This window comes from Dipodomys spectabilis, unplaced genomic scaffold, assembly GCF_019054845.1.
Source record: "Dipodomys spectabilis isolate Male_0828 unplaced genomic scaffold, ASM1905484v1 ptg000234l, whole genome shotgun sequence".
In the NCBI taxonomy this organism is placed as follows: domain Eukaryota; kingdom Metazoa; phylum Chordata; class Mammalia; order Rodentia; family Heteromyidae; genus Dipodomys; species Dipodomys spectabilis.
The window spans coordinates 16436897-16462331 of NW_024870911.1; the positions used below are offsets into that span (position 1 = coordinate 16436897).

Genomic DNA, 25435 nt, shown 5'->3' on the forward strand with positions numbered 1-25435 from the left:
TCAGTGTTGGAGGCAACAACAACACAGCTGTTGGTGCCTGTTCTAGCCACTGTCAGTCACACAAGACTTGCCTGTTCTCCTGAAAGCTGTTACAAGAAAGACAATAAAAAACTAATCCTGCTGGCTGCCTGGGGCTCATATCTATAATCCTAGCTACTAAGGAGGCTGAGAACTGAGGATCATGGTTCAAAGCCAGCCTGGGCAGGAAAGTCCGTGAGACTCTTATCTCCAATTAACCACTAGAAAACCGAAGTGGTGCTGTGGCTCAAGTGAAAGAGTGCAGGCCTTGAGCTAAAGAGCTCAGGTTCAGCGCCCCAGGCCCTGAGTTCAAGCCCCAAGACCAAAAGAAAAAAAAAAAAAAAAAACTAATCCCAGTTCTATGCAAACAAGGAAAAATTATGCTCTATTATATTTATTTAATAAGTTTACTCATGAGCACTATAAATTCACCAGAAAAACAAATTCTGGGGGTAAAGATGCTTAGGAAATAACTTGAGTAATTATTATATTCTAGGCCCAAAGTGTTTGGAACCTAATCTGCTTCTACTGTCTCTTCACTTTCTCCACATTCAAACCGCACAAAGTCCACTACAGACACCCCTTGCGGCTGCACATATTGTCCCAATGTAATGGAGGGGTCCAGCAAGTATGGCTGGGATAGCATCTTGGTCTCTGACTCTCCTCCAGGTTCATCATCCAGGGAGCCAACAGAGAGAGGGGCCATGCCCACCACATGCTGTCCCAGGCGGCGGCCAAGGTCCTCCAGGTTTACTTTCCGCACAGATGTCTCGCAGATGACCAGGGCCCCGTACTTCCCCAGCACCAGGTTGTGGAGTGAGGGGCTGTGCATTGTTCCATGCACATAAGACCCAACGTAGAACCCAGATGGCACCTTCACCCAGGCAGCTCGTTTAAGAGTCATGTTTTCCCCCAGCTTCCCTATAACAAAGCAAAAACAAAAAGCAAAATACCATCAGAAAGTGATGCCTGTGGTGGTACAATATAAGCACAGAACAGAACAAGTCTGGAAGATCATCCTTCTGCACCTGTATTAGATATGCAGAAAGACAGAGACACAGGTTTCAGATTTTTTTAGAGACAAAGGAATGCGGGGGAAGGGTACTTTAAAGAGCACCAACTAGCTCGGTGCCAATAGGCCACACCTATGATCCTTCTCAAGTGTCTGAAGATCAAGGTTCAAAGCCATCCAGGAATGAAAAGTCCTTATTTCCAATTAACTAGCAAATAAAAATTCTTATCTCCAATTAACTAGCAAAAAGCTGGCTCCAGGGCTGGGAAGGTAGCTCAGCGGTAGAGTGCATGCCTTGCAAGCATGAGGCCCTGGGTTCGATTCCTCAGTACCACATCAACAGAAAAAGCCGGAAGTGGCGCTATGGCTCCAGTGGTAGAACACTAGCCTTGAGCTGAAGAGCTGAGGGACAGCGCCCAGACCCAGAGTTCAGGCCCCATGACCAGCAAAAAAAAAAAAAAGCTGGCTCCAGTGGTAAAGTAAAAAAAAAAAAAGCTGGCTCCAGTGGTAAAGTACCAGCAGTGAGTGAAAAAGCCAACTGAAAGCATAAGGCTCTAAGTTCAACCTAAATACACACACACACACACACACACACACACACACACACACACACACACACACACACACACACACACACACACACACACACACACACACACACACACACACACACACGAGAGAGAGAGAGGCATCAACCAGGTACTGGTGGCTCATGCCTGTAATCCTAGCTACTCAGAAGGCTGAGATCTGAGGACTGCAGTTTGAAGCCAATCTGGGCAGAAAATATGTGAGACTTATCTCAATTAGCCACCAAAAAGCTAGAAGTGGAGCTGTGGCTCAAGTGTTAGAGCACTAGCCTTGTGCACAGTTCAGGGACAGTGCCCAGGCTCTGAGTTCAAGCCATAAGACTGGCACCAAAACCAAAACCAAACAAATCAACCATGTACCAGGCACTTCAATATAAAAAATAGATATACATTTTTAGATCCAAGCCAGCCTGAGCCAATGAGACCCTGTCTCAAAAACAAATGAATTAATAGACTTGCACCCCAGCTTCTGCCCCTTTCCAGTCATATGACCTTGGGCAAGAGAATAAATGACATAATCACATTTACTAATGTGCTAATATACTAATTTCCTCATATGCAAAATGGAGATACCTACCTATTAGGGTTGTTGGGAAAAATAAGGTAATATATATAAAATTATTTGTTAAAATATCTGGCATACAGTGAGCACTCAGATGCTATTATTATATATTAAATGTAGGCTTAGAGAGCTTAAGGAACCCACCCAATAACATGTGGCAGAGCCTGAATTAAAACTCAAATCTGACTTCAAAGCAACTAAGTGATTTTTCCCCCCAGCAAATTACCATCCCTCCCAAATCTACAATAAATGATACAGCAAAGTCCCGATCATCTACTGTATCAAAAGAAAGTCTACAACTAAAAGCCTCTAGTGTAGGGAGCAAGTGGTTCATGCCTGTAATCCTAGCATCTCAAGGGGCTGATATCTGAGTATCTCAGTTCAAAGTCAGTACAGGTAGAAAAGTCTGTGAGACACTTATCTCTAATTAAATACCATCAAAAAAGTCACAGGTAGAGCTGCAGCTCAAGTGAAGTAGCAGGGCACTAATCTTGAGCACAAAAATTCAGGACAGTTTCCAGGCCCAGAGTTCAAGACCCAAGACTGGCATCAAAGAAAACAAAATAATTTCAACTTCCTCTTAACAGAAATAAAGGACATATTCAGAGTTGTTTATAAGAGCCTAAGTTTATCAGTTTTCTTCTTTCTCTCAGCATGCCATTCCTCCAACAGAAGTGCAAATAAAAGTTAAACAATTAAAAAAAAACAAAAAAAAGCCAGGCACCAGTGGCTCATGCCTATAATCCTAGCTACTCAGGAGGCTAAGGCTAAGATCTGAGGATCATGGTTTGAAGCCAGCCCAGGCATCAAAGTCCATGAAACTCTTTCCAATTAACTACCAGAAAACTAGAAGTGGCCCTGTGGCTCAAAGTGGTAGAGTGCTAGCCTTGAGCAAAAGCAGCCCTGAGTTCAAGCAGTACAACCAACAACAAAAACAAAAAAATTAGAAAGAACAGGAGGAATAAACAAAAAGGTCTGGATAAAGATAACTGGATTAGCCAGTTATACCTAAAATGAAAAGGGAGAATCCAGAAACCAAAGTACATTTTTAAAATAGCTTGAATACAGGTTGGGAATGAGGCTTAATGGTAAAGTGACTGCCTAGCATGCATGAAGCCCTGGGCTCAATTCCTCAGTACCACATAAACAGAATAAGCAGGAAGTGGTTCTGTGGCTTAAGTAGTAGAGCGCTAGCCTTGAGCAAAAGAAGCTCAGGACAGTGCCCAGGCCTTGAGCTCAAGCTTCAGGACTGGCCAAAAAAAAAAGCTTGAATAGACATTCAATGGTTAATTCTTAGGAACTGATACACCCAGTTCTTCCAGGATTACTTACTAAGCTCCATTTCTTAATAAGGCTGTGCAGTAGGGTTCTCATCAATGACTCACTGAAACATCAAAATACTACAAGATGGCCTGATAAACAGAATTGATACCCTGACTGGAAACTTCAGAGGAACAGAAAATTCCCAGCAACTCCAACCCCAGCCCTGCTTCCTTCCTCCACCAAGGACATAAAAAAGAAAACAAAACTCCCACTTAGTCCCACCCATGACCCAGATGTGGTTCCTATAGTCAATGAGTTCTAAAAGAATGGTTCCTATAGTCAATGAGTTCTAAAAGAATGTATCTTTTGCGTTGAGTTCTAAAAGAATGTATCCTTTGTGGTACCAAAACAAAACTCCCACTTAGTCCCACCCATGACCCAGATGTGGTTCCTATAGTCAATGAGTTCTAAAAGAATGTATCTTTTGCGCCTTACCGGTGTCTCACACCTATAATCCTAGCTACTCAAGAGGCTGAGAACTGAGGATCACGGTTCAAAACCAGCCTGGGCAGAAAAGTCTGTGAGACTCTTATCTCTAGTTTACCACCAGAAAACCGGAAGTTGTGCTGTGTCTCAAGTGGTAGAACACTTGCCTTAAGCTGAAGAGCTCAGGAACAGCACCTAGGCCCAGAGTTCAAGCCTAACGACCGACCAAAAAAAAAAAAAAAAGAATGTATCTTTATAAATTCAAGATCAGGTTTTCTGAAGAGAGATCAAATTTCTAAACATTATAACTATAAATTGTCCGAGATTTACAAAGAAGAAATTACCTTTAATATACTATTTTCCCTATCTCACAAACAGGTAATCAACTGGATGTCAAAGGGCCATCTCTGCCTAAGAACATGCTTTGTTTTGTCTACACAGTGATGAAAATAATTTTTTTTTGGGGGGGGGGGGGGAGAGGGGCCGGTCGTGGGGCCTGAACTCTGGGCCTGGGCGCTGTCCCTCAGCTCTTCAGCTCAAGACTAGCGCTCTAACACTTGAGCCACAGAGCCACTTCCAGCTTTTTTCTTTTTGCTTATATGTGCTGAAGAATCGGACCCCGGGCCTCATGCATGCAAGGCAAGCGCTCTACCACTGAGCCACCTTCCCAGTCCCCGGCTTTTTTCTTTTTGCTTATGTGGTGCTGAGGAATTGAACCCAGGGCCTCATACATGCAAGGCAAGCTATCACTAAGCCACCTTCCCAGCCCCAGTGATGAAAATAATTTTAAACCTGGACATCACGGTTCAAATCTGTAATCCCAGTAATCCCAGTAATCAGGAGATTGAAAGAGGATTCTGAGTTTGAGGCCAGCTTGGAGTACATAGTGAGTTCTAAAAGAGCCTAAGATAACAGTGAGACCCTGCCAAGAAAGGAAAGGAGGAAGGGAAGGGAAAAAGGAAGAGGAAAATGAGGGAGGGAGAAAGGAGAAGGAAAGAGGGAAGAAGAGATCGCAAATAACTAAAACTCAAAAATTTTGCATATAAATCTAAGTTCCTTTTTTTCTTTTGCTTTTGAGTTGGTATTACGAAGGAGTTTCATTGTGACATTTCCATACATGAACTCCATACACTTTGAACAAATTTACCCCTTCCACTATATTCTAATTCCTCCACTCCCTCCTTTTCCCTTAATCTAAATTCTTTTAAGGAATTTAGAAGTTCTGATGACACCCATTGTAACAATTGGCTAGCACATGATGACAATTTTTCTTCAGCGGAGGAGGAGCTATTCACATGTTCACTGCCCCTCAACACCTATTACCCTACCTATTTCTCAGGTACCATCTTGTGGGACCTATTTCTCTGGTACCATCTTAGGTACCTAAGCCTGCAATTCTCTTGGAGGAAATTCAAGGATACCAAGTGATCTAGAGGCTAATTTGCAGTTTCCAGTTTTCTTTTGTTTTGGCAGTCCTGAGGCTTGAACTCTGGGCCTGGACGCTGTCCCTTAGCTCCTTTCGCTCAAGGCTAGCGTTCTACTACTTGAGCCACAATGCCACTTCTGGCTTTTTCTGTGATTAACTGGAGAAGAGTCTCACAGACTTTCCTCTCCGGGCTGGCTTCAAATCATGATCCTCAGTTCTCAGCCTCCTGAGTAGCTAGGATTAGAAGTGTGAGCCACTAGCACTGGGCTTCATTTTCCAGATTTTTACAAATACTTACCAATTGCTAAGGCCAAATGATCCTTGAGAGAGCCTTCTTTGTCAGGCCCAGCTGGAAGTCCAGAAAGCTCAGAGGAATTCAGAAAGCCCTAAGTGCACCAAAAAACAAGCATAAGCCATTTTTGCACCCAAGTCATCCACAGAACAGCAAAATAGCTTATTTCAAAAAAAGTGGTTAAGACAACTAAATATAAATAGATACTTCCACTAAGCCAAGTGTTAAAAATTGATCATATTTTCTTTCTTTTTTTTTTATTGGGTAGTCGTGGGGCCTGAACTCTGGGCCTGGGCACTGTCCCTCAGCTCTTCAACTCAAAGCTAACACTTATCACTTCAGCCACAGCACCACTTCTGGCTTTTTCTGCTTATGTGGTGCTAAGGAATCAAACCCAGGGCCCTATGCATGTTAGGCAAACACTCTACCACTGAGCCACTTTCCCAGCCCCGTAGTTTCATTTTTTAAAGTAAATTATTATATTACACTACCACCTCCAATTCCATTCTACCCCCATCCTCCAGCCTAACTTAGAATTTCCTAGAAACCAGGAATAATGCTTTCAGACAATCATAAAATACTAAAACTAGGAGACTATTACAGACTATTGGTGGGAAAGCAGAACACTGCAAATTCAGTAGAGAATTGGATAATGTCTACATTATGTTTTTGGTTTGGTTTTGGTTTTTTTTTTTTTCAGTCATGGGACCTGAACTCTGGGATTGGGTGCTGTCCCTGAGATCTTCAGCTCAAGGCAGGTGCTCTACCACTTGAGATACAGCGCAACTCCTGGTTTTCTGGTGATTAACTGGAGATAGAGTCTCATAGACTTTCCTGCCCAGGCTGGTTTTGAATCACAATCCTCAGATCTCAGCCTGCTGAGTAGCTAGGATTACAGGTGTGAGCCACCAGCACCTGGCTACATTATGTTTATATTTTGACTCTTCAATTATATTTCTAGGAATCTGATAACTCACCTACAAAAATATAAATATATTTCACATACAAGAATATTCAGTGAGGACTTTTTTTCATGGGTTTTTGTTGTTGTTGTTGTTGTTGTTGTTTTGATGCCAGTACTGAGGTTTGAACTTAGGTTCTGAGCACTGTCCCTGAGTTGTTGTTGTTGATGTTTTTTGCTAAAAGCAGGTGCTCTATCACTTGAGTCACAGCTCTACTGCCAGCGTTTAGGTGGCTAATGGATATAAGAATCTCAGAGACTCTCTTGCCTAGGCCAGCTTCAAACTATGATCCTCACATCTCAGCCTCCTGGGTGGCTAGGATTACAGGTGTGAGCCAATGGCACCTGGACAGAAAGTATATTTAACCTTAAAATTTTGGAAGCAGGGCTGGGAAGGTGGCTCAGTGGTAGAGTGCTTGCCTTGCATGCTCGAGGCCCTGGGTTCGATTCCTTAGCACCACATAAGCAAAAAGAAAAAAGCCGGAAGTGGCACTGTGGCTAAAGTGATAGAGCACTAGCCTTGAGTTGAAGAGCTGAGGGTCAGCGCCCAAGCCCAGAGTTCAGGTCCCACTACCAGACACCCCCAAAAAATAAAAATAAAATAAAATAAAAATTTTTTGGAAGCAGCCTAAATGCTCAAACACAGGAGATAGGCTGAATAAACCTCAGCACACCCACACAAAAGAAAATAAGATACTTCTATAAAGTATTTCCATGATATATTACTAAATGAAAGAAGCAAATGACCACATATGTAAGAAATATTTGTACACATGTAGTTATTTATGTTTCCAGTCCTGGGGCTTGAACTCAGGGCCTGGGTACTGTCCCTGGGCTTCTTCGTGCTCAAGGCTAGAGCTCTACCACTTGAGCTACAGTGCCACTTCAGCTTTTTTGAGTAGTTTATTGAAGATAAGAATCTCATGGGGACTTTTCTGCCCAGCTGGCTTTGAACTGCGTTCCTCAGATCTCAGCCTCCTGAGTAGCTAGGACTGCAGTCATAAGCCATTGGTGCCCAGCTGTTTATATGATTATTTTTACAAAAAGGATCATATTAACTAGAATCCAGTGAGGCTGACGATCCCCAGTAGATGAAAATGGAATGAAAGTTGTATTAAAATTTCTCTGAGGCCAGGCACTGGTGGCTCATGTCTGTAATCCTAGCTACTCAGGAGGCTGAGATCTGGGGATCATGGTTCAAAGCCAGCCCAGGCAGGAAATTCTTTCTTTTTTTTTTCTTTTTTTATTGTGAAAATACCATACAGAGGGGTTACAATTACATGGGCAAGATAATGAGTACATTTCTTATCAAGCATTGTTGCCTCCTCCTTTGTTTCCCCTTCCCATCCCTTTCCATCTCCCCGCCCTTCCCCCCACCTCCACCCCCACCATACAGGAAATTCTGTGAGACTCTTATCTCCAATAAAACTACTCAAAAAAGTCAGAAGTGGCACTGTGGCTCAAGTGGTAGAGCGCTTGCCTTAAGCAAAAGAAGCTCAGGGATAGCACCCAGGCCCAGAGTTCAAGCCCCAAGACTGGAAAACAAAAACAAAAACAAAACAAAACTTCCCTGAGCTGGGTGCTGGTGGTTCATTTTTTATTTGAAAGAAGGCTGCATTAAAAACAGACTTAAATGGCTGGGAAAGTGGCTAGTGATAGAGTGTTTGCCTTGCATGTATGAGGCCCTGGGTTTGATCCTCAGTACCACATAAACAGAATAAGCCATAAGTGGTACTATGGCTCTAGTGGTAGAGCACTAGCCTTGAGCTGAAGAGCTGAGGGACAGTGCCCAGGCCCAGAGTTCAAGCCCCAAAACCACCACCAGCACCACCAACAAAAAAAAAAAAAACCAGACTGAAATAATTCTTCGTTTATCCTCCTAGAGGAGGAAATAAGGTTATTCTCTAAATTGTGCTTTCTTCAGTCCCTTTCCCCAGACTATCACATATTTTGAAGAGGAAGCCTCATGTGGTCTCACTCATGCCTTCACTGCACTGACATCCAATCACTCAAGAAAGGTTGACTGAGCCCCAGCAAAACAATGCATCTATTTCTCTTTTATCAATAATACAGTAGAAAAAGGCAAAATTGTTGGTCCATGAAGCTTACATTCTACAAATAAAAATGTAATTTAAAACACTACACTAACAAAATTTTAATGAGGCAGAATAAGGAGACAGAACAAATGAATACTTTTCCCAGAGATAATAGTTAACCAGCAACATAAGAGTGTCTAAAATCCTTAACTACTCAGTAGGCTGAGATCTGAGGATCATGGTTCAAAGTCAACCCCAAGTAAGAAATTTCATGACATTCTTATCTCCAATTAACCACCCAAAAGCCAGAAGTAGCGCTATGGCTTAAGTGGTACAGCACTAGCTTTGAGCAAAAAAGCTCAAAGACAGTGCCCAAGCCCTGAGTTTAAGCCCCAGTTACCCCACCCCCATCCCCCAAATAAAAGAACAGCAGTACCCTACAATGGAGAACAAACTCATCATGTGCAGACAAATGCAAACTCACTTTACTATATGTGGAGAGCTGATCCTTTAGACTCTTACAATGCAGCATGGTTCCCAGGGCTACTTTCTGGACCAACTGTTGAAATTTTAAATTTCTGGAAACAAAGTCTGTCTCACAGTTTACCTGTAGGAATAAACGAATGTTGCAGTGTAAGCTGATAGTAAGTTCCTTAAGGTTGAAGAGTAAAGTTAGATACAATAGAACAAGCTTTAGACTCAGGAGAACTAAACAACCCCAGACTTTTCTGTAATATACTGAAGGAACCATACAAATTCGCCCCTTCCTACACTTCATAATTACTCCATTTCCCAGGCTCCTCCAACTCCAAATCGAATTTGCTATCACTATCCCTTTATCTCACTCTAAATCTACATCTGCTTCTTTACCAATGACAATGCCCAAACCTCTAAATCAGTTACTTTCTATCCATCAGCTAATTAAAAGAATTACTGGGGCTGGGAAGGTGGCTCAGTGGTAGAGCGCTTGCCTTGCATGCCTGATGCCCTGGGTTCGATTCCTCAGCACCACATAAAGAAAAAAGCCGGAAGTGGCACTGGGGCTCAAGTGGTAGAGTGTTGGCCTTGAGCTGAAGAGCTGAGGGACAGCACCCAGGCCCAGAGTTCAGGCCCCACGACCGGACCCAAAAAAAAAAAAAAAAAAAGAATTACTATCTTTAAACCCTAACTGTTCAAGAAAATAATCAGTGATAAGGTACAAAGCTACATTAAGAGTCACACTAAGAAAATGTTCAAGAGTGCTAGGCCATTTCTCATCAACATGTCTGCATTCCTCTATCTAAATCTATTTCTAATAACAACATCTTCAAAGTTTTTTTGTCGGTAGTGGGACTTGAACTCAGGGCCTGGGCACTGTCTCTGAGCTTTTTTGCTCAAGGCAAGTGCTCTACACTTTGAGCCATAGCTCCACTTCTGGTTTTCTGGTAGTTAATTGGAGATAAGAGTCTCTTGGGGATCTTTCTGCCTAGGCTGCCTTCCAATATTGGTCCTCAGATCTCAGCCTCCTGAGTAGCTAGCATTAAGTGTGAGCCACCACTGCTGGTGTCTTGAAAGCTTTTAACTTCAACTACATTTTATAGTTTTCAAAACTATTTCTTGTTTAAGAATACAAAGGGTGGGCTGGGAAGGTGACTCAGTGGTAGAGCACTTGCCTTGCATGCATGAGGCCCTGGGTTCAATTCCTCAGCACCACATAAGCAAAAAGAAAAAAGCCGGAAGTGGCACTGTGGCTCAAGTGGTAGAGCGCTAACCTTGAGCTGAAGAGCTTAGGGATAGTGCCCAGGCCCAGAGTTCAGGCCCCACGACCGGACCCAAAAAAAAAAAAAAAAAGAATACAAAGGGTGGTTACTGCAGCTCTCCAAGGCCAGCACAGCCTCTTGTTAGCTGAGCTCCAGCCAAAGGAGAAGGGAGGGTGAGTAAGACCTCTATCCTATGGCTCATTCCAAGATGACTGCTCACAAATCCACTGGTGGTAAAGCACCCAGAAAACAACTGGCAACAAAAGCCGCTCACAAGACTGCACCCTCTACCAGAGGGGTGAAGAAACCTCACCATTACAGGCCTGGGTACTGTGATGCTTCCTGAAATTAGACGCTACCAGGTCTGCGGAACTTCTGATTTGCAAGCTCCCTTTCCAGATTCTGGCATGAGAAATTGCTCAGGACTTCAAAACAGACCTGTGCTTCCAGAACGCAGCTGTTGGTGCTTTACAGGAGGCAAGTGAGGCCTACCTGGTTAGCCTTTTTAAAGATACCAATCTGTGTGCTATCCATGGCAAATGTATAATAATTATGCCTAAAGATATCCAGCTAGCACACTGCATACATGGAGAGCATGCTTAAGAATCCACTAAGAGCCAGGCACCTGTAGCTCACACCTGTAATCCTGGCTACACAGGAGGCTGAAATCTGAGGATCACAGTTCAAAGCCAGCCTGGGCAGGAAAGTGTATGAGACTCATCTCCAGTAAACCACCAGAAAACCTAAAGTAGAGTTGTGGTTCAAGTGGTAGAGGGCTGGCCTTGAGCTAAAGAGCTGAGGGACAACACCCAAGCCCACAGTTCAAGCCCCATGACTGACCAAAAAAAAAAAAGAATCCACTAAGATGGTTCCCCCCCCCCACCCCACCCCTTTTCTTGTTATCAGTAGTTCTGAATGTACCTAAGTATATTATTGCCAGTGGAAATATAGGGCATAGAAATCAGGTATTGACAATTGTTCCATTTTCATTTGCGTGTGAATTTTTTAAATAACTGTGGGTATATAATATGTTTCAGTAAACAAGTTTCAGCAGTTCAACTTTATAACAATTATAAATAAACCTGTTAAATTTTTCTGAAAAAAAAAAAAAAAAAAAGAATACAAAGGGTCTACTACAAGCCTTATACCAAGCACAACTGCTGCTGTTATGTGGAGTTTCCAATAGCTCACCTCCACTAATACAGCTGCGTTTCCTTCCTGTAGCAGCCCAATCAAGCCTTCTTTGGTCTTCCTTCCATGGAGCTTGGCAGCTTTGCTCCAGCCCTCTTTCTGGGCTTGCTTGTGAAGCCACATCTCAGCCTAGAAATTGGAAAGGAAAAGGGCAGAGGACAAAGTCAAACTGCATAACAGTGCTGATTTAAAATATGTTCAAAGTGACTGGTTTCTTCCACTTTCCCTAAATTCTTTTTTTTTTTGTCGGTTGTGGGGCTTGAACTCTGGGCCTGAGTGCTGTCCCTCAGCTCAAGGCGAGCGCTCTACCACTTGAGCTACAGCGCCACTTCCGGTTTTCTGGTGGTTTATTGGAGATAGGAGTCTCACGGTCTTTCCTGCCCGGGCTGGCTTTGAACCGCGATCCTCAGATCTCAGCCTCCTGAGTAGCTAGGATTACAGGCGTGAGCCACCAGCGCCCGGCTTCCACTTCCCCTAAATTCTATAAATGTAAACGAATGCAGTTTATCATTTACTGTCAGACTGCTACTAAACGCTGATTATCAAGCATTGTAGTATCTAGTGCTTTGGATAAATTTAATCTTCAAAACAACCCTAGGGGCAGATGGCAGTATTTTCATTGTACAGAAAAGAACACCACAAGTCTGAAAGATTCGCTGAAATATCCAGTGTAGGTATGAAAGCACCATAATTTAAACCCTGGTGGGTCTAACTCCAAAGCTCACCTATAACCTTCTCAGCTTCAAGCAGCAGAAAGTTTCCCATGGAGTACTAACCCTAGGATCCCGAATCAATTGCTTCCAAGTAAGACAAAGTCAATGGGTTGAGGTCGTTTTATGCCAGAACTAGACACCATCCTGCCTTAATTAAGGGCCCATGGGCTGCTGCTCTTATTTATCCACGCTGGCCGGTTAGGCTGAAGTTAGACCCTCGCCCCACTTCCTCCTCGCCCCAGCTCATTCCCCCCCCCCCCGCACACCCACCTGTTTGAGATCCCCATCACAGGTCTCCAGAGCTTTCTTGCAGTTGACAAAGGAGTAGCCTGTTCGCCGCCGCAGCTTCATAAGGAGCTCCTTGCCCGAGGAGGACAGGCAAGGGCCTGCGTGAAACGTGTGCCATGGCTGGGGCGTCGGAGGTAGAAGGGACCCCGCCTGGAAGAGGAGAGGGGTGAGAAGTCTGAAGCAGCGGGGAGCTGGGGGGGGCGGGGGGAGGGGGCGGGGGGCGGCGACGTCATCCCGGAGCTCTCGGGCTCCGGAAGTGCCCGCGGGAGCCTTCGGCTGCGGCTGGACCGCTGAGAGACCGCCGTGCGCGGGGGCGCGAAGAGTGTGCAGCAGGGGGGCCAGGGGAGGGGTGCGCTCAAGGCTCACGGCCAGACAGCCGGGGCAATTCCCAGGCTGGGAGGCATCACCTGGCGGCTTCCGGCCCGCGCGGCCAGGCTGAGCTGCAGGGACCGCAGCAGGGACATCACGCCAGCGGGGACCTCCCGGCTCGCCGCGGCGCGCAGGTAGGGCGACGGCTTATGGCGTGGCAGAAGGGCCAAAATTCTCCAACCACGACACGCCGGAGAGTGATAGCGCCATCTGCTGGTCGGAGGGATGCAGTCTCGCCGCCTCTATTTGTTTTTGCTTTTGTTTTTGTGTTTTTGGGTGGGTTTTTTTTTTTTCGGTTGGTCGTGGGGCTTGAACTCTGAGCCCGGGCGCTGTCCCTCAGCTCTTCAGCTCAAGGCCAGCGCTCTACCACTTGAGCCACAGCGCCATTACAGCTTTTTCTGCTTATGTGGTGCGGAGGGCCCCATGCATGCAAGGCAAACACTCTTCCGCTGAGCCACCTTCCCAGCACCCCCCCCCCCCGCATTTGTTTTATTAGATTTATTTTATTCAAATGATTTCTGCCTGTAATCCTAGTTAGCTGATACTCAGGAAGCTGAGATCTGAGGATCCCAGTTCGTTGCCAGCCCAAGCTGAGAATCTCTATCTCTAACAAAAAGGGAGAAACATGCGGTTGGGAGGGAAAAACTAGGAGAGCAAGGGAAGGGGTGACATTGTACAAAAAAGGAATGCACTCTTTATCTGATTTATGTAACTGTAACCCCTCTACACATCACCTTTATAATAATAATTTTTATTTATTATTTATTTTGTCTATCATGGGGCCTGAACTCTGGGGCCGGGCACTGTCCCTCAGCTCTTCAGCTCAAGGCTAGCACTCTATCACTGGAGTCACAGTATCACTTCTAGCTTTTTCTGATTATGTGGTGCTGAGGAATCGAACCCAAGGCCTCATGCATGCAAGGCAAGCACTCTACCACTGAGCCACCTTCCCAGCCCCTAATAATTTTTTAACCCAGAAACAGAGGTGTGGCTCAAGCAATAGTATGCCAGCCTTAAGCAAAAAAAGCTAAGCAAAATGTGAGGTGAGTTTATGCCTTCCACTATACACACACACACACACACACACACACAATACATTTCACTCTAATCACAGCTACTTGGGAGGTAGTGGAGAGTTTAAGGCCAGTTCTAGTGAGACCCTGTCTCAGAAGCAAATTACAAAAGGACTGGCCAGGCACCAGTGGCTCATGCCTGTTGTCCTAGCTACTGAGGAGGCAAGATCTGAGAATCATGGTTTGAAGCCAAACTGGGCAGGAAAGGCTGTGAGACTCATCTCCAATTAACTACCAGAAAATCAGAAGTGGAACTGTGGCTCAAAGCACTAGCTTTGAGGAAAAAGAGCTCAGGGATAGCACCCAGACTCTGTGTTCAAGTCCAAGGACTAGCCAAAAAAAAAAAAAAATGAGGGGGGGGGGGGCGGCTAGAGGCCTAGCTCAAGTGTTAAATGCCTACTTAGCAATCTAGAGGCCCTGGGTTTATCTCTAGTACTGCTGTATTTCACAAGGAAATTACTTCCACCAGATAAAATAAGAATACAAGAAATGTGTGGCTGATACTTTGTTTCTTTATTCCCAATGTTCTTTCATATTCACTATTCATTTAGGACTCACACAAACTGTGAGGTAGATAGTTGGATTCAGGTTTACCTAGAAAGGCAGAGGTAGAATCCCTTCAATAAACCAAATAAATATTTGTCAGATTAAAATAATCCTGCAGAACATGGGTGTCAAGAACTGTGCTGGCTTCAGGGGACTCGATAAGCCACAGCTCTGTCCTCCAAGATAAATCTATCAGGGAAAGGACTAGGACCAGAAAAGATACAAAACAAGGCAAGTTCCTGTAAGATGAAAAAACCGAAAGATCCCAAGGGGATAAAAATCATACCAAACTCAAGGCTCAGGAACCCTCTGCCCCCAAACCACCCTGAGAAAATAATCAAAGGTTTGGTGTAGATTCAGGAAAAAAAAGAGAGATCTTTTGTAGAGGCCCAATATGTACAGGAAAGGAAGAGGAAATTAGAAAGGTCATCTGGGTGGCAGGGGGATAAACTGGATACAGAGCAAAGGAGTTTGTTCTTCTCTAGTCAGTGGAAGCTAGTCAGAGCTGATTTTGATAGACTGCAAGAGTTCACAAAGCAACTAGGAGATAAGAGAATGTGGCACACCATCCAGGAGATGACTACAGAGCTGCTGCAATGGGAAACAGTAAGAATTGAAGGCAAGGGCTGGGAAGGTGGCTTAGTGGTAGAGTGCTTGCCTAGTATGCATGAAGCCGTGGGTTCAATTCCTAGTACTACATACACAGAAAAGGCTGGAAGTGGCACTGTGGCTCAAGTGGTAGAGTGCTAGCCTTGAGCAAAAGAAGCTCGGGGACAGTGCCCAGGCCCTGAGTTCAAGCCCCATGACTGACAAAAAAAGAATTGAAGGCAAAAGGAATTAGGAAAGAAAGACTGATAGAGCTTGGAAAGAAAAACCAGGTGAGAAGAACCTAGTACTCAGTCCAATGTTCTTCACTGCATGCTGTTTTATGAAAGAAAGAGAGAGAGAGAGAGAGAAAGAATGGAAGGAAGAAAGAAAGAGAGAGAGAAGGAAGGAAGGAAAGGAGGGAGGGAAGGAAGGAAGGCAGGCAGGCAGGAAGGAGGTACTGTCCAAAAGGCAGCTTTTCTGTCAGTTCCAGGTTCAGGGCTGGGAAGACATATGGCATAATCCTGCCATACTTTTCTTTCTCCTACTCTCCTAGAAAGAAACAGGTGGTGTGAGGCTTCTTTCTCAGCACCCAGGACTGGGGTGGTAGGGGGGCCCGCGGGGCAGGAGGCAAGGGAACTGTATTCTTTGGATGCAGAAAAGATCACTAAAAAAAAAATTAAGCCGAAGCCGGGCATTGGTGGCTATGCCTGTAATCCTAGCTACTCAGGAGGCTGAGATCGTGGTTCAAAGTCAGCCCAGGCAGGAAAGTCCATGAAACTCTTATCTCCAATAAACCACCATAAAACTTAAAGTGCATTGTGGCTCAAGTGGTAGAGCGCTAGCCTTGAGCTGAAGAGCTGTGGGACAGCACCCAGCCCCAGAATTCAAGCCCCACAACTGCAAAAAAAAAAAAAAAAAAAAAAAAAAAAAAAGCCAGGCATCAGTGGCTCACACCTGTAGTCCTAGCTACAGGTTGAGATCTGAGAATTGTGGTTCAAAGCCAGCCCAGGCAGGAAAGTCTGTGAGCCTCTTATCTCCAATTAACCACCAGAATACCAGAAATGGCGCTGTGGTTCAAGTGGCAGAGCGCTTGCCTTGAGCTGAAGAACTCAGGGATAGTGACCAGGCCTAGAGTTCAGGTCTCACACACACACAAAAATTCTTTAGAACTTTTTTTTAAAAGTCCATTGTGTTGGGGCTGGGAAGGTGGCTCAGTGGTAGAGCGCTTGCCTTGCATGCCTGAGGCCCTGGGTTCCATTCCTCAGCACCACATAAGCAAAAAGAAAAAAGTCGAAAGTGGCGCTGTGGCTCAAGTGGTAGAGCGCTAGCCTTTGCTAAAGAGCTGAGGGACAGCGCCCAGGCCCAGAGTTCAGGCCCCATGACTGGACCCAAAAAAAAAAAAGAAAAAAAGAAAAAAGTCCATTGTGTTATAAAAAGGCAACAGTAAAATTAGAAGTCATCATTGATAGTCTCTGCACCTACTCTCAAACCCATTTACCTCCCCCCCACACATACACACCCCTAAAAAGCCATCTTCCTCCTCTGAAAACTAGAGCTGGAAATTCCCTCTGTGCTCTAATATGAGTGTTTTTAGATAGTCTATGATTCTTAGTAAGTAGGCACCTCTATGGGGGAAACAAGGAAAAAAGAGAGAGAGAGATAGAGAGGGGAAACCCATGAAGATCCATCATTTTGGTCCCTGTGTTTATGGCTCTGGAGATATGCAGCAACTTCCTTGGGACAAGGGGTTGAGAATAACAGGAGTGACTTCAAGCAGGCCTTGTTTCCCTATGGCAGGCCCTGTAGATGTTGACATTCTCATTCTCATCCCTCTGGGCCAGCTCCAATTGGAAGTGCTGGGGCAGGAGGTGCTGGAAGAAGCTCTCTGTCCCATGTTCCTCCCTCATTTTGGAGGCCAGATAGATGGTACCACGGGGCCCGCACAGGTGCCGGAGGGTCCTCAGCAGCAGTGGGAAGGTGGGTTCCAGGTACACGATATCTGATCCCAGCACCAGATCATAATTTCCAGGAAAGACATGCTGGTCAATCCCCCAGGACAAAGCGCAGACCTGGGCCTGGACTCCAGCTGGCACATTAGCGTGAACGTTGCTTTGGATCTGCTCTAGTGCCAGAGGCAGGTCAGTGATGGTTACATCCCCCCCTGAGGGAGAACAAGGAGGAGAAATGCAAGTCAGAGGGATCCAGCAAGGACTCCTGGCTCCTACCTGAAAGATCCTGAGACCTCTAAGCCTAGAGGACAATGTCTTCCTAGCCTGAAGTGCGCAGTTGGACTTTTTGTTGCCCTAACCTCCATCTCACCCACTGCATGCTCATTACTCTACATTCTACCACATCAACATTCTCTCTGAGCTAATCTTCAACCTCTCTGCCCAACACACAATCATCAGATGTCAGCAGAACCCTGAGCAGGACTATACTGGAGATGGGCCCTGTACCCACCCCCACTGACACAAAACCACCTTGGGGGCCTGGAAGGCTTCCCAAGAGACATGTCCTCAGCTGAGCCCTAGAGGACATGTAGGAGTTAGTCAGATGGGGTTTTCGACTCCTGAGTACAGAGGCCTGGCAGGACATATATTCTAGGGAAGACTGTATCTTAGAGGATGTGGAAATAGGGAGAAGAATTTCCAGGCATGAGACAGGATTATGATATTCTAAGGAGATCTATCTTGGATAAGGAGGCAACAGGTCAGAAGAATAGAAGTGAGGGTGAAGATGATCAGATTAGGGACTTGGAATGTGGCCTAGTGGTAGTGTGCTTGCCTAACATGCATGAAGCCCTGGGTTGGATTCCTCAGTACCACATTTGCTAATGTGGTACTGTAAAAGCCAAAAGTGATGCTGTGGCTTAAGCAGTAGAGTGCTAGCCTTGAGCAAAAGAAGCTAAGGGACAGTGCCCAGGCCCTGAGTTCAAGCCCCAGGAATTGGGGGAGGGGAGATCAGATTAGCATTTCATTCAAACAAAAAAATATATATATTGAGCACCTAGGATCCAGGATACACTAGTAGGCAAAGCAAAATCTCCAGCTTTCCTTGAATTTCAGACTAGTGCATAATAGCATAATAGTGATGAGTATTACAGAAAGAGAAGATAGATGTGCCAAGAATTCATTTGTTTTTATCATATGCCTGTATGTCAGACCAAGCAGACAAAAACCATACATTTTCCCCCAGGAGTTTACAGGAAGTTGCTAAGATCCAGGTGTGGTAGCATATACCTGTAATAAAGCACTCAGGAGGCAGAGCCAGGAGGAGGATCTCAAATTTGAGGGCAAGTTAGACTATACAGCTTGAACTTGTCTTCAAACAAAAAACCAAAACAAAACCAAGAGCGGCAGCTGGGCGCCAGTGGCTCACACCTGTAATCCTAGCCACTAAGGAGGCTGAGATCTGAGGATCACAGTTTAAGGCCAGCCCTAGAAGGAAAGTCCGTGAGACTCTTATCACCAATAAAACACCAGAAGTCTTGAGCTGAAGAGCGGAGGGACAGTGCTCAGGTCCAGAGTTCAAGTCCCATGACCAACAACAACAACAACAACAAAAAACCAAGAGTGGCAAGAAACAGACAACAACAAAATAAGCTAAAACATACTGTATATCAAATGGCAGTGTTCACCACAGTGAAGCATGAGGGGCAGGTAGGGAACTTTTTTTGGTAGTGGTACTAGGGATTGAACACAGGGCCTCAAGCTTTCCAGGCAGATGCACTACTATGTGAGCCACACCCCAGCCCTTCTGCTGTTGGTTTCTTTTTGCTTAAGGCTGGTACTCTACCACCTAAGCCATACCTCCACTTCCAGCAAAGGTAGTTAATTAGAGATAAGCGTCTCATGGACTTTGCTGCCCAGGCTGGCTTCAAACCTCAATCCTAAAATCTCAGCTTCTGAATAATTAGGATTACAGGCAGGACCCATTGGCACCCAGCTAGGAATGTAATTTGAAATTGGATGATTGGGGAAAGCCTCACAGAGCAAAGACCAGGAACAACTGAGCAAACCATGTGGATCTCTAAGGCTAAAGTCTATCAAATGAAAGAACAGCAAACACAAGCATCTTAAGACAAGACTACACCTGACAGGTGTAAGGAACAGTGAAAAGCCAGTGGCTGGCGCAGAGTGAGTTGTAGGGGAATAATAGAAATGGAATCATAATCAGGACACTGAGAAATTAGGCTTTTAGTCTTTGTGATACAGAAAACTATAGAAGAATTTTAAATGAAAAAAAAATTGCACAAATTGATTTATGCTTTAAGAGAACCATTTTTGATTGCTGGGATTTGAAAACACTGAAGAAGAACAAGATTAGAAACAAGGAGACTAGTTAAGTGGTGGCTGTAATGATCCAAGTGAGATATAATGGATGTTGGTGTGGATGAAGGTAGTAGCACTGACCAGTAAGTGGTCAGATCCTGAATTTATTTTGAAGGGAGAATTAACATGATCCAACAGATTAAATATTAAAGTGGGGGAGAAGGGAGAGGAAGGGGGAGAAGGAGGGAAAAGAAGAGCAGGAGATAGATACTCAGGATGTTTTCCTAACCAACTGGAAGACCAAAATGTCATTCATTTAAATGAGGAGAGCCTGTTTGGGAAGGTGATCCTGATTTCATTTCTGGACACATTAAGTTTAAGAGGTCTATCAGACAATCACATGAAGATACTGAGTAGGCAGTGGGTCATGCAAACAAGCCTGGAAATAGAAGTGGGAGAACCATCGTAATCAGCATAAAAAGGACATTCAAAGCCAAAAAGTGAGAGGGCTATTCAGCAGGAAGTGTATACAGAAAGAAAAGGAGGGTCAGAGGGCTACTCCCAAATGCTGGGGCACCCAAATCTTCAGTGGTAAAGATGAAAGGGAAATAACAAAAGAGAATGGAAAAGTGTGCCAGTGAGAAAGGCACAAACCAGAAGTGTGTTGGCCCAGAAAGCAAAGGACATTTCAAGGAGAAGGGAGTATTGCTGTCAGTGGGCTGGTAATTAGCTCCCCGTTAACAACACATGAAGCTCACAATCCAGACATGGCAGACAGTAATGTTTTGAGTTTTAAAGAACAGAAGCTGAGCACCTGTGGCTCATGCCTGTAATTCTAGCTACTCAGAAGGCCAAGAGCTGGGGATTGTGGTTAGAAGCCAACCAAAGCAGGAAAGTCCATGAAACTCTTATCTCCAATTAACCACTGAAAAAGCTGGAAGTATGTCTGTGGCTCAAGGGTAGAGCACCAGCTTTGATCAACAACAACAACTAAGGGACAGAACCCAGCCCTGAGTTCAAACCCTAGTACTGAGACATGAGCGCATGTATGTGCATACATGCGTGCACGTGCCTGGGCACACGTACCCACACACAAAACAAGAACAGAGAAATGTCTAGACAAGTGGGAAAAGATGTGATCACAGAATTTTTTTCCTGAGCTAAGAGGGATTGCAGCATAGCTCTGTGTGTGTGTGTGTGTGTGTGTGTGTGTGTGTGTGTGTGTGTGTGTGTGTGCGCGTGTGCGTGTGCGTGTGCGTGCGTGCGTGCGTGCGCACGTGGGGGGGGGGGCAGCGTGGGGGGCAGGGCCTCGTGGAGATGAGACAGACAGAAAGGCAGACTGCAACCTAGAAAGAAAGAAAAATGAATAATGCAGGAGAGAGGGAGGGAGTTGATTGAACAGTGTCTTTGAGCAGGTGGAAATGTTTAGGATCTTGTGACAAGTGAAGACCTTGTCCTTAGCTATGTCCAACCATGATAGCAAAACAGAAGGTAGTACCTGCAAACACAGACACAGCTAGGGGAGCAGAAGTTGTGATAGGAACATACGGACACTTTCTGAGAAAACAGGTGCAAGCAGAACATAGGAAATAAAACCATCAGCTGATAATGACAACAGCAGAGAAAGTATTCAGGGATTTGAAAAACTGAAGGTTTGGGGAGTATAGTTCAATGGTAGAGCACTTGCTTAGCAAGTGTAAGATCTTGAGTTCAAACCACTAGTACTGAAAAGGAAAAAAAAAAAAGGAAAGCCGGGCGCCGGTGACTCACGCCTGAAATCCTAGCTACTGAGGAGGCTGAGGATCGAGGTTCAAAGCCAGCCCAGGCAGGAAAGTCCGTGAGACTCTTATCTCCAATAAGCCACTAGAAAACCGGAAGTGGCACTGTGGCTCAAGCGGTAGAGCACTCGCCTTGAGCTGAAGAGCGCAGGGACAGCGCCCAAGCCCAGAGTTCAAGCCCCATGACCGACAAAAAAAAAAAAAAAAAGAAGTAAGAACTACGTTTAGGGCCGGAATACCAAATGTACCAGTACACACCTATAACTCTTTCACACAAGAGGTGAAAGTAAGGAGGATCACAGACTAGGCCAGCCCTGAGAAGAAAGCACAAGATCCTACCTGAAACATAAATTAAAGTAAAAAAAGACTAGGGGTATGGCTCAGTGGTAAAAAGTTAAACTAACGATTATGAGGCTCTAAGTTCAAGTCCCAGTACTGCCAAAAACTAAAGAAATTGATGTTTAGGAGACTGGAAGAGTAAGAGGAGTAAAACAGGCTAATTAGACCTGAGTTCAGTGATAACAAATTTAAAATAAGACCAGCCAAGAACTGGTGGCTATGCCTGTAATCCTAGCTGCTCAGGAAGCTGAGATGAGGCTCGTGGCTAAAAGCCAGCCAGAGCAGGAAAGTCCATGAGATTCTTACCTCCAATTAACCATCAGAAAACCAGAAGTAGAGCTGTGGCTAAAAGTGGTAGAGTGCTGGCCTTGAGCAGAAAATCTCAGAGACAGCTCCCAGAGTCTGAGTTCAAGCCCCACGACCATCAAAAAGAAAAAGAAAAAAGAAAGACCTGGGAATGTGTCAAAGGTGACATCCAGGGTTTCCATTGGATGGATGGTGGTTTGATTCATCAAACCTGAAGGATAAACAGGTTTGGTGGGAGAATATCTTAGATCTAGTTTGGGCATGTTAAATTTCCCCATAGAAAGACATGAAGGCTCTTATGAAAACCCAGACAAGAGATGGTAATACCCTAAACTAGACATGATCGGAATTGGAATAGATAACTAGAATGTTAAGGACATGTTAATACAAGAGCAGGCCAATTTCTGGGATGTGAAGGGAGAGAACAGATACCTGACTTGGCAAGTAAGCAGGGGGCCAAAGAAGAAAAATCTAGTCTGGGAGCAAGTGAAGGTGGATGTTTCCATCCATACATATGCCTTTTATCCTCTTTTATTTATTTATTTATTTTTGAGGGGCCAACACTGAGCTTGAGCTACTCAGAGCCTCGCAGTTGTCCCTTAGCTTTATTGTTGGCACTCTAATACTTGATCTACACCTCCACTTCTGGCTTTTGGGTAGTTAATTGGAGATAAAAGTGTTTTCTGCCTAGGCTAGCTTTGAACCTCAATCCTCAGATCTCATCCTCCTGAATAGTTAGAGTAGCTTCTCCCCTTTTAATATAACTGATTCTAATCCACTTGCCCTTTGTGGTACTCCTTTCTTTCTTTATATGCCTTCAGTGTTCACACTACATTGTTCATCTCCTTGCCTATCAGAGCTTTCCCTTGAAGAATTTCCAAGGAGTTAAAACAGAGCATATCCGCTAGTTCCACATATACCTCTCCAGAGCACTGGACCATAACATTTTCTTCTAATTTCCCCACCCAACTATATGCTTAGGGAGAGGAAATCTTTATTTACTGTCAAATCCCAAACACCCAGGGCAATTCTAGGTACATAGGGAATACATGTAGATTGAATGAGCAAAAGAATGAAGGCTTGCCTCTGGAAAGGCTTCTCCATGTCACCTCATTCTGTTTCCATGAACAAAAACCTACTCATTTACAAGATTTCACACACTCTGTATGTGTGTGTGCATGCTATTGTATGTGCCTGTCCTAGCACTTGGCCTGTGCACTGACCCTGAGTTATTTTTGTTCAAGGCTAGTGCTCTTCTACTTGAGCTACAGCTGCACTTGCTTTTTGGTAGTTTATTGGAGACAAGAGTCTCACTGAGTTTCCTGCCCAAGGTGGCTTCAAACTTCGACTCTCAGATCTCAGCCTTTTGAGTAGCTAGGATTACATGTGTGAGCCACCAGCAGCTGGCACTATGTGTTTTTAAATGAGTGTTTTTAGTGTGGTGTTTTGTCTTCCCTTGATTATAAATTAAGAAACTTTTTCGTTTCTCGCTCTTTATAAAATCAAAGCACAAAGCTGGATGCTGATGTCCCAAGCCTGTAATCCTAGCTACACAGGAGGCCAAGATCTTAAGATTGCCATTTGAAGTCAGCCCCCCCCTTCCCCCCCCCACCAAAAAGCCAAAAATGGAGCTGTGACTCAAGTAATAGAGTGTTAGCCTTGTGTACAAAAAGCTCAGGGACATCACCTAGGCCCTGAGTTGAAGACCCATGACTGGTACGCGCGCACACGCATACACACACACACACACACACACACACACACACACACAAAACACAATTTTCCTTTCTTTTTTACAATGCTTAATTCCTACCTTCACTCCCCAAGAAACATACCCTAGTCCCCAAAACTCACAATCTTGTGTCCCCTAACAATAAAGACCTAAAAGTTCTAACTGGGTATGGTGGTACACATCTGTAATTCCCCCACTCCATAGTCCTAGGTAGGAGGATTTCAAGTTTAAGGCTGGCCTAAACTACATAAGCATAACCAACCAACTAAAAGCAATAATTAAAAAAATAAATAAGGGGCTGGGAAGGTGGCTCAGTGGTAGAGTGCTTGTCTTGCATGCCTGAGGCCCTGGGTTCGATTCCTCAGTACCACATAAGAAAAAAGAACAAAGCCAGAAGTGGCGCTGTGGCTCAAGTGGTAGAGCGCTAGCCTTGAGCTGAAAAGCTGAGGGACAGCGCCCAGGCCCAGAGTTCAGGCCCCACGACTGGACCCAAAAAAAATTAAATAAATAAATAACCACTAGCCAGAGACCAGTGGCTTACACCTGTAATCCTAGCTACTCAGGAGGCTGAGAACTAAGAATTGCAGTTCAATGCCAGCCTGGACAGGAAAGTCCATGAGGCTCTTATCTCCAATAAACCACCAGAAAACCGGAAGTGGTGCTGTGCCTCAAGTGGTAGAGGGCTCTCCTTAAGCTGAAGAGCTAAGGGGCAGCAACCAGGCCCAGAGTTCAAGCCCCACGACCAACCAAAAAAAAAAAAAAAAACTCACTAAGGAACCTAACATAACAAAATTATAAATTTTCATGATGTTTAATGCCTCCATAGGATGCTCCACAGGATATCCCTATATATGCATTTGGACTGAAGATCATGTCCAAACTAAAGAAAAATTTTTAGTGATGGCATTCTCCATGAAAACCCAGGCAGCAAAAAAGAGTTTCCAAAAACAAGGCCTGTCAGTTGTTTATTTCCTAACCCCAAATTAGCACTCACCCTGGGTGCTTTGAAAACCAATCAGCACTGAATGAATGCCATACAGAAGATGGGGGGTAGGGTGTTGTTTGTTAAAAGTAAGGGACAGGGATGGGCCCAAAGCACTCTCCTCTCTCAGTAATCCACGTAGTGACAATGTCGCCACGCCCACAACCCCTCACCCCTCCTTGCCACGAAGCCAGCTCACGCACCCTGCAGCGCCGCCAAGATTCCCACGATGCCCGTCCCCGCGCCCAGTTCGATCACCTTTTTGCCCCGAAAATCCACATTTTGACTCTCAAAGTAGTTGCAAAGACTCAGAGCCTATGGGGGTGAGGGATAAAAATCAATATATAAATAAATAGCTAAGTACTGGCGGAGAGATCATCCATATGGAAGTGGCTGGATTCGAACTCTGGCCCTCCCAGGGACCCTCACTCGAGCAGCCCATTCCTCACCGCATCCCACACGCGTGCCGCCACCCCCAGGCGGGACCCAAAGTTCTGCGTGATGCTCAGCTCGTGGCCACAGAAGCAGAAGCGGCTCCTCTCCGAGTAAAAGTCGGCGAAGAGCCCAACCTCCCGAGGGAACACCGACTCGAATTCGGGACCCAGGCAGGAGTTTGCCATCCAGCCGAGAGAGTTATCGGGACCCCACGGGCAGCGTTTGGATCCCGAGGTGTCGGTGGCGGGGTACGAAGCTGGTGCTGCCGGCCGTCCAGGCTAACCCGAGGCACCGGGCCCCGCCCCCTCTCCTCCCCTCCCCGCTTGCCCTCCTTCCTCCAGTCTGGACTTCCTGGAGGAGGACGAGGAGCTACCCACCTGCCCGGCCCTGGACACGTCGGCCCTAACAGCCTAGACCTGGCAGACTTGGGCCATAGACCAGA

The 25435-nt window shown here is 45.2% G+C and overlaps 2 protein-coding genes and 1 pseudogene across 2 annotated transcripts; 1 reads left to right on the forward strand and 2 right to left on the reverse strand.

Annotated features, from left to right (window-relative positions):
* Positions 1–399: 399 nt before the first annotated feature.
* On the reverse strand, positions 400–13093 carry Tsfm (Ts translation elongation factor, mitochondrial). Its single transcript, XM_042698987.1, has 6 exons — positions 12982–13093; positions 12557–12724; positions 11574–11702; positions 9128–9250; positions 5653–5740; positions 400–939 (listed from the first exon to the last, which is right to left on the reverse strand). Exons 1-6 carry the CDS (start codon positions 13036–13038, stop codon positions 533–535), a joined length of 972 nt encoding a protein of 323 aa, XP_042554921.1. The 5' UTR covers positions 13039–13093; the 3' UTR covers positions 400–532.
* On the forward strand, positions 10541–10985 carry LOC122124260 (annotated as a pseudogene).
* Positions 13094–16519: 3426 nt separating the features above from the next.
* Positions 16520–25254, reverse strand: Eef1akmt3 (EEF1A lysine methyltransferase 3). The gene is made up of 3 exons (XM_042699093.1): positions 25008–25254; positions 24762–24873; positions 16520–17311 (listed from the first exon to the last, which is right to left on the reverse strand). Exons 1-3 carry the CDS (start codon positions 25176–25178, stop codon positions 16920–16922), a joined length of 675 nt encoding a protein of 224 aa, XP_042555027.1. The 5' UTR covers positions 25179–25254; the 3' UTR covers positions 16520–16919.
* Between the last annotated feature and the right edge of the window lie 181 nt (positions 25255–25435).